The sequence below is a fragment of the Ailuropoda melanoleuca genome, chromosome 12 (genome assembly GCF_002007445.2).
Source record: "Ailuropoda melanoleuca isolate Jingjing chromosome 12, ASM200744v2, whole genome shotgun sequence".
NCBI classification, from domain to species: Eukaryota; Metazoa; Chordata; class Mammalia; order Carnivora; family Ursidae; genus Ailuropoda; species Ailuropoda melanoleuca.
Window position 1 is genome coordinate 24,559,123 of NC_048229.1, and position 16,052 is coordinate 24,575,174.

Genomic DNA, 16,052 nt, shown 5'->3' on the forward strand with positions numbered 1-16,052 from the left:
AACTGAGTAATGCTCCAGGCCATATACATTTGAAGAACAATAACATGTTTCCACTTAATGTGTGCACTCTTTTATGTTTGAACGACACTGTGAAATGAGATGCCATTTAGATAGAGGATTTCGGGACATCTCAAATAATATTTTTATCCTCATGGAGCAGGCTGAGCTTTATAGAGTCGAAATAATGTCTGTAAGCCGCGTTTAACAACGAGCAAAACCCCTCCCTGCTTTGACGCAGGAGCGCAACTAGCATTCCCGGGCAGCTGCCAGGACCATCCTCCGGTGGAGCACTGTGAACGCCCTTTGCAGCTACTACATTTCCCAGAAGATCCTGCGATGGGAGGCAGCAGCTATGAGCCAATGAGGGACCAAGATGAGGGATTTCCGAGCGTGCGCATCGCCTCAGGGCGGGACTTCCGGTTCTCATCACCCCGGTCATTTCTGCTTCTCCCTGGTTCTTTCACCCGGTCCGAGGTTCCGGAGCTCCGGTTGTGGGTTGTGGTGACGCAACCAGAGAACGGGCGGAAGGAGGCGCTGTCCCCGCCGCACAGACTTGGGTCCGCTGCTCAGCGACGCCGCCCGGGCTGCCCCGTGCCGAGACGGGGACCGCGGGTCCGCTCCGCCCACAGAGTCCGATGGCGGCGGCCGCGCCCAGGGACCCGGCTCAGGTAAACGCTCGTCTCCCCCCTCCCCGCCGTCCCCCCACCCAGACCCGAGACGCCTGCTCGCGTCCCTGCGGCCCAGGCCCCGGTGTCCGGGACAGGGAGGCGCCGGTGGACTGGGGCCCCATGTGTGAGCGCCGGCGTGCTGGCTGCGGGAGCGGGCTCCGGGCTGAGGGGCCGGCTGGAGCAGAGGCTGGAGGGGGCTTGAGACGGGAGGATTCTGCCCTCAGGCGACAGAGCGTGAGGCGGAGTCGCGCGTACAATGCAGGCAGAGGTGAGGTACCTTGGTTCCTAGGGCCCTGGAGGATCGTGAGCAGAAGAAGGATTCAGTCTGTGTTAGGGTGTTAACAGCTTTCCAAAAAGCTGTTCGAGGGAGAACAGGTTGGAATGGGGGTGATGAAGACAGGCAGGCACTGGGAGTTGAGTTCTTGACCAAGGTCTCAGAGCTGGTAGGAGGAGCACTGAGGCACAGAGGTTAGTCCGATAACAGGTCACTTGGTTATAAAGGATGCCCAGCTCACTCGGTTGCCTTCCTCTTCCCACAGTTTCTGGAGGCTGAAAAGGCACTTAAGGCACCTACACAAGGAGGGAGAAGGTCTCCCAGTCCCTCACTTGCCCTGACACCACCCCAGTGGTGTATGGGATTGTGGTAACCTGAAACGTTCACTTATTTTTCCAGCTGTTGAGTCCGGGACCTTCCAGATACCCCAAGTTCAGGGTCCTGAATGCAGGCCAAGGGTCACATGGAGGTGTTCTCGGTTTTGTCAGCCAATGTAAACAGATGTGGAAGGTTATACCAGTTTGTGTAAATGCTTGGAGGCGTGCCTGAGTTAGAAACAGAGTATAGCAGGTCTTCATTCTTTCTATTAAAGACAAAAAGCAGATCAAGAATCAGGCCTGTAATGTGGGCTGCCTGAGAACTTGGGCATCTGTTAGGGAAGTGATGGAAAGTTTGGATAGGAGGAAAGAGTTGGTGATACCCAGGTTTAACAGGCTCCATCTGGCTGCACAGTGGAGAACAGATTATGGGGTTAAGGAAGGAGACAGGGAGCCCAGGAGGAGGCAATTGCTATAATCCAGATGAATGTTGATGGATAGGAGTGGTGGCTGTGGAAATAGAAGAAGGGGTTGGACTTTTGTCCATTTTTTAGGAAGGGCCAAGTAGACTTTTGGATGTTGTAGATGAGGAAGAGAAAGGAAGATTCAGGGAGGATCTCAGGGTTTTGGGTGTTAGCAGCTGAAGCTGTGGAAGGTCCATCAGCTGGGATGGGGAAGTTTGTGGAAGGTTAATTTCCACTGGGAATATCCTAAGGTTTTGGCCCTATTAAGAATCTGAGAAGTTTCAAAGAACTGAGTACTAAAGAATCAAATGGGCCGCTGGACACACAGGTCTGGAATCTTGGGAGAGGTCCAGGATTGAGACATCCAAAAGTGATGGCTATTGTGTGGAGCAAGGTGGAGAGCTGGATCACATATGGGAGGGGTTAGGCAGGTTGTGGTGTCATGGTGGTAATGCTTTTTAGTGCGTTAGAAAGAAGAGGGTGCATGCCGAGGGAGAAATTTGGTAGTGGGAGCAGTGTGGGAGAGAGGATGATCTGGCAGGCAGCCACGGCTTCCCTGGGATGAGTGGACATGAGAGAGCTATGGAGGCAAGGTAGAAACTGAATCAAGATTGATAGTGAGGCCAGGCCTGGTGTTCATTCACTACCATACAGATTCACCAAATTTTGTGGTGAGCTTTTATGGCATCTGTGGTGTTTCAATCTTGCTGGTGGATAAGGTCTGGGGAAATGTTCATTTGTGAGGGTCACTGTGCCTGACATGGAGACCAATGGGGTTTTGATGTGCTTTTAATGAAGTTTAAGTGGAGAAAGGAGGGTTTTTGCTGCTGAGGGACAGCAAGGGCAGCACAGAAGTACCAGAGGGTCATAGGTGTCTGAAATTTACTTGTGGTTCTGGGTGACTAATATTGAAGCAAAGATCACAAGTAGATGGACAGGCCTTCAAAGCAGCACTTGGGGCTTTCTTTGTTGGTGGGATCCATCAAAGGACAGGGGCTATACTAGATCATGTTTGAAATTTTCAAGCAGTCTGGATGCCGCGTGCCCAGTGCATGTGTGAGTCCAGGGACGTGCCTGTGGTGTGGGCACGGAGATGGCAGAGCTATGGGAATGCATTTGAGGGATCTGAAGATGTGAGAGGTTTGGTCTACTGAATGATGTGCACATTGAGAGTAAGTATGAGCTGAGGGCCCTAGGGCCCTGGTATTGGGGACCTCAGGGTGAAGCATGAATCCATATGGCTATCTCTTGTATGTACAATCTGTGAGATGTAGGGGAATTGCTTGGTAGGAAGGATGGGGCCCTGCAGACCAGGCCCAGAGCTTACATGACATTTATCTGCCCCCGTCTGTTGTTGCTGGGAGCTGAATATAGTGATGAATGGGATCATGAGGAGAGAACAGCCATCAGTGTCGCTAAGGCCTGGTACCTCCTCTGGGATGGGGAGCTCCAGAGGAGGATGAATGTGGAGTAGATGTATGGGGGATGGAGTGTGGGTTCTCAGAGACAGAATGTTCATCGGTTTATCCATCCCATTCTTGACAGGGTGGTGTGACCTTTGAGGATGTTGCTGTGTACTTCTCCCAGGAGGAATGGAGTCTCCTTAATGAGGCTCAGAGACGCCTGTACCATGATGTAATGCTGGAGAACTTTGCACTTATATCCTCCCTGGGTAAGACCCTCCCCCTCTCCAGTGATGTAAACTAGGTTTTGCATTACCCCATGCCCCTCTTTTCCCAGGGGGTGCTCTGTCCTTTTCAACATATAGAGTATAGGTACTGCTTGCTTCAACAGTTTCTTGAATAGTTGCTGTCCTTGGTGGGGCTGTGTTTTTGCGCTGTCCTCTTCTCTCCCCACAGGCCCAATACTGTCTGTATTGAACCCTCAGGAAGAATTTGAGTTCAGTAGTCTTGCAGTGAGGCTAGTGGATGGCATCCTGTTTGTCCTGTCCGTGGCCAGGTTGTCTCTCTAGGTCTATGTTATTTCTGTGTCCCTGGTTTTGTTCCCTTTTCTTATCTGACATTTCATTGTGCTTCCCTGTGCTGGGAATTGCAGGTATTATCATCGTCATTACCTGCCTGGACGATGGACTGTTTTTTTAAGACTGTCCTGTACTGTTCTATTTATAGTGTTCAGATTTCTTTTCTTTTTTCTTTTTACCATCTTTATTGAGGTATAATTGACAAATAATATTGTATATATTTATATTTAAAGTATACAGTGTTATGACTCGATATTCATGAAGTGATTACTATAAACAACTTAATTAACATATCTGTTACTTTACATATTTACCTTTTTTGGGTGTGTAAGAACACTTAAGATCTGTTCTCTTAGCAAATTCAAGTATACAACTCAGCATTATTACTAACTATAATCACCATGCTGTACATTAGATTCACAGAACTTAATCAGCTTGTAACTGACCAGTATCTCCCTGTTTCCCGTAGCCCCCCACCCCTGGCATTCTACTCTTTGTTTCTATGGGTTGAACTCTTTTTTTTTTGTTTTGTTTTGTTCAAAACAAAAATATTTTAATACCTTTAAAATCCAAATTTTTCTTTAAAATCATTCAGAAAAAGATTCTCAAGCCAGCATTAACACCTCATTAAATAGCTACATTAGAGCTATTTAATATACAAAGAGACATCTTTTCCCCAGTCACTTCCTTCTAATTTCTTTTCCAGAATCATACACTTTTTTGCTTCTCTCCGCTCCCCATGCCACGGTTTCTTTAGATCATGAAAACTAAATTTGTTGAACACCAGAAATCTGTTGATATGACATTGTATAAACCATAACATTTTGTTGTTGACAGAACATCTGAGCTTTATACATAAGAGCAGCATGGGCAAGCCCCAGAGCCTTTACTAAGACACAGCTTAATAAATCCTAGTGCTACCAATAAAAAAAAGAAGAAGAAAGGAAATTGGACCCTTATCTTACACCACTGATAAAAATTAACTTGAATTAGAATAAGAACTTAAACATAAGACCTGAAATTATAAAACTTTATTTTTTTTTAAAGATTATTTATTTGAGAGAGAGCAAGTGCGCACACATGTTCAAGTGAGTGGGGGGAGGGGCGGAGAGAGAAAATTTTTAAAGATCTTCCATTCTGTACTAACGTCTATACCAGTTTATCTCACCAACTGTATATAAGGGTTTCCTTTTCTTCACATTCTTCACCAACAGTTGTTCTCTCTTGCTTTTGGCTAATAGCCATCCTAGTAGGTGTGAGGTGATACTGTGATTTAGATTTGCATTTTTCTGGTATTAGTGATGTTGAGCATCTTTTTATGTACCTATTGGCCATTTGTGTGTCTTTGGATAAATGTTTATTGAGGTTCTTTGCCCATTTTTTATTGGATTTTTTTTTAAAGATTTAATTTATTTGACACAGAGAGAGACAGCGAGAGAGGGAACACAAGCAGGAGGAGTGGGTGAGGGAGAAGCGGGCTTCCCGCTGAGCAGGGACCCCGATGCGGGGCTCGATCCCAGTACCCTGGAATCATGACCTGAGCCAAAGGCAAACACTTCAACGACTGAGCCACCCAGGCACCCCCATTTTTAATTGGATTATTTGATTTTGTTCTTATTATTATGGAGGATTTTTTAAGATTTTATTTATTTGACAGAAAAAACAAGTGGGAGCAGGGGCAGAGGGAGAAGCAGGCTTCCGGCTGAGCAGAGAGCCTGACATAGGGCTCAATCCCAGTACCCCGGAATCATGACCTGAGCCGAAGGCAGACACTTAACCTACAAAGCCAGCCAGGTGCTGCTGCTGTTGTTGAGTTTTATTTTTTTTTATTTATTTTTTATTTTTTTTAAGATTTTATTTATTTATTTGACAGAGAGAGAGAGACAGCCAGCGAGAGAGGGAACACAGGCAGGGGGAGTGGGAAAGGAAGAAGCAGGCTCCCAATGGAGGAGCCTGATGCGGGGCTCGATCCCAGAATGCCAGGATCATGCCCTGAGCCGAAGGCAGACGCTTAACAACTGAGGCACCCAGGCGCCCCTCAGGTTGTGATCTTGTGGGTCATGGGATTGAGCCCAGTGTTGGGCTCCATGCTTGGCAGGGAGTCTGAATTTTCTTTCCCTCTGCCCCTCCCCCCACTCACTTGAACATGTGTTCGCACTTGCTCTCTCTCAAATAAATAAATCTTTAAAAAAAAATAAAGTTGCATAATTTCCGGTCTTACGTTTAAGTTCTTATTCTAATTCAAGTTAATTTTTGTGAGTGATGTAAGATAAGGGTCCAGTTTCCTTCTTTCTTCTTCTTTTTTTATTGGTAGCACTAGGATTTATTAAGCTATGTTTTAGTAAAGGCTCTGGGGCTTGCCCATGCTGCTCTTATATATAAAGCTCAGATGTTCTGCTGATTCTTCTTGAGACTTAACACCAGGAAATTGATAGTTAAGTGGATGTTGTACATAAGCTCATCATCTCTCATCTTCATTTGGCCAATAGCCACTGCCAGACACAGGACCTTCTTCATCTGGAGTTTGATGATGGACTTAACTTCATCCACTTTGGCTACTGTGTTCTCATTATGAGTCAGCAAGGAAGGGAACTTGTCAGCCTTATTCAGGCCTCGGCCCAGGATTTATGGGATCTGCTTGATCAGAGATTGAAGGCAAAAATGCATCGTAATTCTTGACCAGCTTCTTGACTAAATTTTTTATTCTTGTTTTCTTCAACGCCTCAATGTCTATGTGGGAAATATCCACAGCCTTGGCCTCATCACAGTGCTGGTCCCCCAAAATACCTATGGAACACTTTGGGCGGGGAGTGGATGTAAGCCCAGAATGTCCACATTCACCAGCAGCTAGTCTAGCTTCTCAAACTTGGTGTTAGGGTTGGCCAGGTTTTCCCCACACCTTCCCTCTTATTTTAAGACCCAGTGTGGAGGTCCCTTTTTTCTTTTTCTATGTGGATATCCAGTTTTCCCATCACCATTTATTGAAGAGGCTGTCCTTTCCTCATTGTGTGTTTTTGGTGTCCTTGTCAAAGATTGGCTGACCATGTGTGCATGGGTTTATTTCTGGGCTCTTTGTTCTATTCCATTGGTCTAGTTTTATGCTATATTGTACTGTTTTGATTACTGTAGCTTTGGAATATTTTGAAATCAAGAAGTGTGATGTCTCTAGCTTTGTTCTTCTTTTTCAAGATTGCTTTGGCTATTTGGGGTTTTCTGTGGTTCCATACAAATTTTTTTTTTAAGATTTTATTTATTTATTTGACAGAGATAGAGACAGCCAGCGAGGGAGGGAACACAGGCAGGGGGAGTGGGAGAGGAAGAAGGGCTCATAGCAGAGGAGCCTGATGTGGGGCTCGATCCCATAACGCCGGGATCACGCCCTGAGCCGAAGGGAGACGCTTAACCGCTGTGCCACCCAGGCGCCCCTCTTTATAGTTTTCTATATGTAAGATTATGTCACCTGAAAACAGATAATTTTACTTCTTCCATTCTGATTTGGATGCCTTTTATTTATTTTTCTTCCTTAATTACTTGGGGGTAGGATTTCCAGTGCTGCGTTGAATGAAATTGGAGCGAGTGGGCACCTTGTCTTGTTCCTGATGCCAGAGGCTGGGGGCAGGGGAGGGAAGCTTTTAGCTTTTGATCATTGAATATGATGTTAGCGGCAGGCCTGTCAGATATGTTGAGGTTCTTTACTTATTTATCTAATTTGTTGGTGATTTTTTATCTTGAAAGGTTATTGAATTTTCTAGATGCTTTTTCTCCATCTATTGATATGGTTATATGATTTTTACCTGTTAAACTGTTATTCAGTTATGGTGGTGTATCATGTGTATTCATTTGTACATGTTGAACTATCCTTGCATCTCAGGGATAAATCCTGATTGATTGTAGTGTATGTTGCTTGTAATGTGCGATTGGATTTGGTTTGTGAAGATTTTTTTTTTTTTGAAGTTTTGTATTTATGTTCATCAGGGATATTGGCCTGTAATTTTCTTCTCTTGCATTGTCCTTAAATGCCTTTGATATCACGGTAGTGGTGGCCTTACAAAAGGAGTTTGGAGGTGTTCCCCCTTCAGTTGTTTGGAAGACTTTAAGAAGGATGGTGGCAATGAGTGGGCAGCTCAGTTGGTTGAGCATCTAACTGTTGATTTCAGCTCAGGTCATGATCTCAGGATTGTGAGATCAAGCTTGGCATCAGGCTCCATGCTCAGTGACGAGTCTGCTTGGGATTCTCTCTCCTTCTCCCTCTGCCCCTCTCCCTGTTCATGCTCATGCTCTGTCTCTCTCTCTCTAAAATAAACACATCTTTGAAAAAAAAAAAAAAAGGATGGCGTTAATTCTTTAAATATGTAGTGGAATTCCCCGTGATTTAGTTTGGTCCTGGGCTTTTCTTTGTTGGGAGATTTTCTCTTTACCAGTCTGTTCACATTTTCTATTTCTTCATTATTATTGTCAGGTTGTATGTTTTTTTCTTTCTTTTCTTTTTTCTTTTTCTTCTAGGTTATCCAGTCTGTTGGCATGTAATTGTTCATTGTCTCTTGATAGATTGTATTCCTCCAGTATCAATTGTGATGTTTCCTCTTTCATTTCTGATTTTATTTGAGTCTCTCTTTTTGTCTTAGTGTATCTAAAGGATTGTCAAATTTATTTACCTTCTCAAAAATCCAACTCTTCTTTTCATGGCTCTTTTTCTGTTGATTTTCTAGTGTCTATTTATTTCTACTCCGGTTTTTGTTATTTGCTTCTTTCTGTTTTGACCTTAGTTTGTTTTTTTTCTCATATGTTGAGGTATTAAGTTGCTTATTTGAGATTTTTCTTTTTTCTAAGGTAGACATTTATTTGTATAAACTTCCCTCTTTTTTTTTTTTTTTTTTAAAGATTTTATTTATTTATTTGACAGAGATAGAGACAGCCAGCGAGAGGGGGAACAAAAGCAGGGGGAGTGGGAGAGGAAGAAGCAGGCTTCCAGCGGAGGAGCCCGATATAGGACTTGATCCCAGGACCCCGGGATCATGCCCTGAGCTGAAGGCAGACACTTAACGACTGAGCCACCCAGGCGTCCCTGGGTCNTCCCTCTTATAACTGATTTTCTTGCATCCTGTAACTTTTAATGTGTTGTGTTTCTATTTTCATTTGTCTACATATATTTTTTTATTTCTTCTTTGACCCATTGTTGTTCAGAAGAATGTTGTTTAAATTCTACATGTTTGTGATACTTTCCAGCATTCCTTCTGTTAATGATTTCTAGTTTCATGCCATGTGATTGGAAAAGATACTTGATATGATTTCAGTCTTCTTAAATATTAAGAATTGTTTCATGGGGCACCTGGGTGGCTCAGTTGGTTGAGCATCTGCCTTCAGCTCAGGTCATGATCCCAGGGTCCTGGGATCGAACCTTGCATTGGGCTCCCTGCTCAGCTGGGAGCCTCCTTCTCCCTCTGCCCCTCCCCCTGCCCGAGCTTTCTCTCTCTCTCTCTCTCTCTCAAATAAATAATAAAATCTTAATTTATCTGCGAGAGAGAGATCATGAGCAGGGGGAAGGGTAGAGGGAGAAGCAGACTCCCCAGTGAGCAGGGAGCCTGATGCGGGACTCACTTCCAGGACCCTGGGATCATGACCTGAGCTGAAGGCAGACACTTACCTGACTGAGTCACCCAGGCACCCCAAATAAATAAATAACATCTTTAAAAAAAAGTTTCGTGACCTAACATGTGAGAGAGTCCTAGAGAATGTTCCATGTGTACTTGAGAATAAAGTGTATTCTGCTGCGGTTGCATGGCATCTTCTTTTTTTTTTTTTTTCAAGATTTTATTTATTTATTTGACAGAGATAGGGACAGCCAGCGAGAGAGGGAACACAAGCAGGGGGAATGGGAGAGGAAGAAGCAGGCTCATAGCAGAGGAGCCTGATGTGGGGCTTCGATCCCAGAACGCCGGGATCACGCCCTGAGCCGAAGGCAGATGCTTAACCGCTGTGCCACCCAGGCGCCCCTGGATGGCATCTTCTATATATGTCTCTTAGGTGCCTTTGTTATAAGTGCAGTTCAAATCCAACATTTCCTTATTGATTTTCTGTCTGGATAATCTGGCCATTGTTGATTACTGGTTATTGAAGTCCTCTACTGTTACTGCATTGCAGTCTATTTCTGATCTGTTAGTATTTGCTTAATATATTTAGGTGTTCGAATACTGGGTACATATATACTTGTTATTGTTATATCCTCTTGATGAATTGACTTCTTTATATTCTGTAGGGACCTTTTTTGTCTCTTATGATAGTTTTTGACTTTAAAGTCTATTTTGTTTGACATAAGAATAGTTTCCCTGCTCGTTTTGGGTTTTCATTTGTATATTCGTAATTGGGTTACTCTCTTCCAATAAAGTCAATGTGTACTTCACAAGTGTTTCTTTGTGTTCAGGTTGCTGCTGTCGAGCAGAGGCTGTGGAGACACCCTTTGAACAGAGCATTTCTGTAGGTGTATCGCAGGCCAAGACTCCGAAGGAACCTCGGTCTTCCCAGAAGACCCACCCCTGTGAGATGTGTGGTTCAGTCTTGAGAGAGATTTTCTACTTGGTTGGGTACCAGGGAAAACAAAACAGCCAGAAACTGTTCAAGTATGGGGCATGTGTGAAACAAATTTATTCTAGTGCAGACCTTCAACAGCATGAGAAGCAGCGCATGGGAGAAAAACCCTTCAGAAGCCGTGTGGACAGGGCATCATTTGTGAATAGCAGCAATTTCCACGATTCAGGAAAGCCCTTAACCTTTGAGGAGGTTGCGAAGGACTTCCTGGCCACCTCAGAACATCTCCAACAACAGGCCACTCATACAGGGGAGAATAAAATCATTGAGTCTGGGGAGACTTTTCAAAGCATAAAAAGTCATCACACCTGGGAAGAATGCAAGAAAGCCTTTGGTCCCAAACACACACTTGTTCAGGACCAGGGTATCCACACTGGAAGACAGTGTTTTGTGTGCCCTGAATGTAGAAAAACATTCAGGTACAAATCCTCACTTCTGATTCATCAGAGAGTCCACACTGGTGACAAACTTCATGTGTGTAGTGACTGTGGAAAATCCTTTAGGGGAAGCTCAACCCTCAGTCAGCATCGAAGAATTCATACTGGGCCAAGGCAGTACAAATGCAGCAAATGTGGAAAATCCTTTAGCCAAAAATTTGTCCTCATTTATCCTCAGAGAAGTCACACTGGAGAAAATGGTTACGTGTGCCATGTATGTGCTCAGTCTTTTAGCCAGAGCTCTATCCTTATTCAACAGCGTACAGTTCACACTGGAGAAATGAGTTATGAGTGCACTGAATGTGGGAAATGTTTTAGACGAAAATCTGATCTCATTGAACATTGGAGAGTACACACAGGAGAAAGACCTTATGAATGTAGTGAATGTGGGAAATCTTTTACTTCTAGCTCTGCGCTCCGTTATCATCAGAGAATTCATACTGGAGAAAAACCTTATAAATGTAGTGAATGTGGGAAGTCTTTTACCTCTAGCTCTGGCCTCCGTTATCATCAGAGAATTCACACAGGAGAAAGACCATATGAGTGTAATGATTGTGGGAAATCTTTTACCCAAATAAATCACCTCATTATACACCGAAGAGTTCACACAGGAGAAAGGCCTTATGAATGCAGTGAATGTGGGAAATCTTTTAGCCACAAATCTTACCTCTCTCAACACCAGAGAGTTCACACAGGGGAAAGGCCTTATGAATGTAGTGAATGTGGAAAATCTTTTACCTCTGGCTCTGCCCTCTGTTACCATCAGAGAGTTCACACTGGAGAAAAACCTTATGAATGTAGTGAATGTGGGAAATCTTTTACCAATGGCCCGATACTTATTCGACACCGTAGAGTTCACACAGGAGAAAGGCCTTATGAGTGCAGTGAATGTGGGAAATCATTTACCCAAAGAAATCACCTCAATATACACCAGAGAGTTCACACAGGAGAAAGGCCTTATGAGTGCAATGAATGTGGAAAATCATTTACATCTGGCTCTGCTCTCCGTTACCATCAGAAAGTTCACATTGGAGAAAGGCCTTATGAGTGCAGAGAATGTGAGAAGTCTTTTACCTCTACCTCTGCCCTCCGATGTCATCAGAGAGTTCACACAGGAGAAAGGCCTTTTGACTGCAGTGAATGTGGGAAATCTTTTAGGGATAGTTCCCAGTTGAATCAACACCAGAGAGTTCACACTGGAGAAAAGCCTTATGAATGTAGTGATTGTGGGAGATCCTTTAGTCAGAATTCATACCTCTCTAAACACCGGAGAGTTCACACTGGAGAAAGGCCGTACGAGTGCAGTGAATGTGGGAAATCTTTTACTTCTGTCTCTGCCCTTGGTTATCATCAGAGAGTTCACACTGGAGAAAGGCCTTACGAGTGTAGTGAATGTGGGAAATCTTTTACCAATAGCTCCATACTGATTCGGCATCGCAGAGTTCACACAGGCGAAAGGCCACATGAGTGCAGCGAATGTGGGAAATCCTTTACCCAAAGAATTCACCTCATTATTCACCGAAGAGTTCACACAGGAGAAAGGCCTTTTGAGTGCAGTGAATGTGGGAAATCTTTTACCTCTCGTTCCACCTTGCATTATCATCAGAGAGTTCACACGGGAGAGAGGCCTTACGACTGCAGTGAATGTGGGAAATCTTTTAGCCGAAAATCTAATCTTTCTCAGCATCGGAGAGTTCACACCGGAGAAAGGCCTTAGTTGGGTAGGAAATGTATAGTCTCCTTGTTCAGTGTAATGACACCAGAGGATACTCTCTGTGAGGCATCATTTGTCTGAATTCAATCTACTACATCCAAATGCCGGTAGTGGAGAGATTTCCCTTAAGTTTCAGTTACGTGGAAGCATGTGTGGCTATGTTGCATTTTTTAAACTTCCCAGGGCTCTTTCCAGATTAATATCACTGCCAGTCTGTGGCCAAAGCTATGTAATTCTACCACCTGGCAAGTCTCTACAACATGCATCAGTCGTACCCCACTGTGCTTAGGGAAGCTGACCTCTGTTCTCATTTGTTGGAGGAAACTAGGAGTAACCTGAGTCCTTCAGGGGACCCACATTTACTTTTTTCTGACTAATTGGCATGGACCTGATGCATATTGTCCTAGAGAACATCACATGAGTTCAGCTGGCAGAGAAGGACCACCATTTGCAGGGACATGGTCTCTGGAGATATTTGTGATTAATTTTTCCGCCTTCCAAGTCACTAACTCAAGAACTAGTAGTCCCTATTGCTTTGATTTGTACAATAACAAGTCCCTATTGTTTAAGTCTTTAATCTCGGGTGTTCTATTTACCATGTATGGTGGTTTATAAACATTCTGAGGTCTCCAAGCATGAAGGGGTGAACAACTTTCACTGGGGAGGGTCTTAAACTTTCTGTGCTTCAGGGGGACAGCACAGTGGCAGAAATTAGCCTACTGCTTTTTGTCAGATTTGTACTGCCCATGGCCTCCTAGGAAAGACTGCAGGGAGGGCTTTCTGGTCCTCATTTGAGACTAGATGCTATGAGTTTGGGGAGTGTCAGAGGTCACCGTGAGGAGGATCAGGTGTGAGAACCTCAGGTGCTTCTGGGAGCAGCATAAATTTTTTCCCTCGTTCACAGAGGATATCACGGGGGATGTCAGCACTGTTGAGGGGAACCTCTTCCCCAGGCCCTGCAAAGAGCCATATGCCCCGATGTCCACATTTCTGTAGGTGATGGTCATTGGTTGTAAGGCCATAAGGTTCAGGGGAAGCCAGAACTGCTACAGAAACATTGGCTTCATAGGGAGTGGAGGAGACCACAGCCACCCAGATGGAATGTGCCTCTTGTAAAAGTGCACCCACAAATACTGTATTAGGGACTGCAGACTGGTGTGTGCATCAGTTGGTGGACCTCCAGGTATAGTTATCTTGTGGAGCTTATGTTGTTGTCATTGGAGATAATGGGAAGGTTTTTTGAATTCCTGTAGCCTCTCAGTGATGTTCACCTCAAGACCATGGCTGCACAGGCAGGAAAACAGATCAAGAAAAGGGGGATCTATAGTCCAGGGATGTGGCTTTTGTGACCCACCCAGCAGTCCTTTTGACTGGTGAAAAGCCCTTCATTGATCGCTATATTTACTTTCACTGAGCAAAACTGGCCTCCACAGGGCGCGAATGTGCGGTGAATGTAGGGTTGCAAAACCTATTTTCCAGAAAGGGTTGGACAAACAGATTTTTGATTTTGAATCATTTTGAGAAGCTTTATTAAGGTGTAATTTACATGTAATAAACTGTACATACTGGAAATGTCATCCTCGCTAAGTTTTGACATATTTGTGAACCTGGAACATCATAGTCATGATAGTGATCTTATGTGTCATTGTATATTGACCTCATGTCTTTTAATCATCTCTCTAACTGCCTTCCCAGCCCTCCAAGTCACCATTGATTTACTCTCCAGTACAATAGAAAATTTATTTTCTATAATTTATATAGTAGGAGTCAAAGGTTTTTTTTCCTACTTTTATGTTGCATAAATAATTATAGATTCATCAGTGGTATGTAAGTTGCTCATTTTTTGTTTTTTAGCTCAGAAACATTCTTATCTCTGAGGATAGCAGTATTAGTTTACCCATTATTTTGTTTGCAGACATTTGGGTATTTCTAATTTTTGCCTATGGAAAAAACGATAAAAACATTTGTGTGTAATTATATGGATATGTGTTTCACTTACCTTCTGTCAGTAACTCAGTAGAAAGTCTGAGTCATAGGGTAGATAAATGTTTAACTTAAAGGAATTAGTAAATTGTTTTCTAAATATACCTTTTTGCATTCTTCCAGCAGTGTGTGGGAGTTGCATTTCCTCCACATCCAAGTGAATGGTTTGGTTCGGTCAGTCGTTCTTAATTTTAACTCTTTTTATAAGTGTGTAGTGCCGTCTTAGTGTTTTAACTGCATTTCCCTAAGGAGTCCTGATGAACATTTTTTTTCAGATACGCATTTGCTATCTATATTTTTGCTAAAATGTCTGTTCATATCTTCTGCCTATTCTGTGAATTTTGGTTGTTCTCCTTTTACAAAAGGATATGAAACCACAAAGATACATGTTGGAATTTGACTCATGTTGTGGCTTTTTTACTTTGTGGAATCATTTTTAATACTGGAAGTATATGTTCTCTTTTTTTAGTTTTTTTTTATGCTATGCATAATGTAATGGACACATACACACTTTTAATTTTAATCTACACTATTGACATCTTCTTTGCTTTCTAAAGTCCAGACATTTAATAATAAAATAAATCCTTACATTGTAGTGTTCACCCATTTTCCTGGTCTATCATTATGGAGGTTGGTGGGTTGGAGCAGGACTCTGGGGGCACCAGAAAGACTCAGGATGAGAAGGTGTTTTTTGAGTCCCAAACCCAACAGGGAGGGAAATAAGGCACTGATCAGGATCTCCAAGCCTTGGGTCCAGGCAGCCTGGGCTGGAATCCCAGATTCCCAGGACACACAGGCAAAGTACCCACCCTCTGTGGGCCTCAGGTTCCTCCTGTGTAAAAGGGGTATAAGGTGTGGGCTGCTCCATAGTGTGTGGAGGAGGTTAAGAGCTGAGGTACCCTGCAGTGATTAACAACTTATTCTAAATACTTGTATATGAATTATATGTGCCTTCCTTTAAAATGTGTAGAGAGGTTTTCACTGAATAAATTTGAAAAAGAAAAAAAAAATAGCTGAGGTACCCATTCGCTGTGCAATGGCTGCATCTGTGGCCTTTCTAGGCCTGGGTAACTCCAGCCTCTGCCGGCAGCGACATCCTTGGGCCAAGCAATCTGTTTCCCCAGTGGCCCAAAGGCTCTCTACCCCTGGGTGTGTTTGAGAAAGAAATGGGGCTTCTCCACCTCGGAATCTGGGCAACTCCCTATTGCTCCTTAAGCCTCAGCTCCCTGACTGATGTGGAGGTGATGGTGCTTACCTTGGCTCCTGTGAGGATTACTAAGACTCTGAGCACTTAGCCGTGTCAGGACTCTAGGGTTTGCGTTGTGGGCATCTTTTCTAATTCTTAAAGCAACCTAAGGAAGTGGGAATGGGAATGATTATTGTATTTCTAGGGAAGTCTAGGGTCAGAAAGATGAAGTTGGTTCCCCAAGGTCATATAAGAGACAAGCGTTGGGTTCCCGAAACTGGATTCAAAGCTGAATGACTAGCTCCAGACCTGGGTATGTTTAACCCCTATAGCACAGCTCATGAAGCCCTCAGCCCAGGGGAGGTGCATAGCAAGGGCCAAGGAGGCACTGCCACTGCTGTTCCTGTTGGAATTACCATCATGACCATTTTCCCGCTTGCACT

General features: G+C 43.8%; 1 protein-coding gene and 1 pseudogene across 1 annotated transcript; one reads left to right on the forward strand and one right to left on the reverse strand.

The window, feature by feature from the left end:
- Positions 1-415: 415 nt before the first annotated feature.
- Positions 416-15,018, forward strand: LOC100469208 (zinc finger protein 345). Its single transcript, XM_034639332.1, has 3 exons — positions 416-668; positions 3,269-3,395; positions 10,126-15,018. Exons 1-3 carry the CDS (start codon positions 636-638, stop codon positions 12,441-12,443), a joined length of 2,478 nt encoding a protein of 825 aa, XP_034495223.1. The 5' UTR covers positions 416-635; the 3' UTR covers positions 12,444-15,018.
- LOC109488469 lies at positions 6,043-8,388 on the reverse strand (annotated as a pseudogene).
- Positions 15,019-16,052: the final 1,034 nt, after the last annotated feature.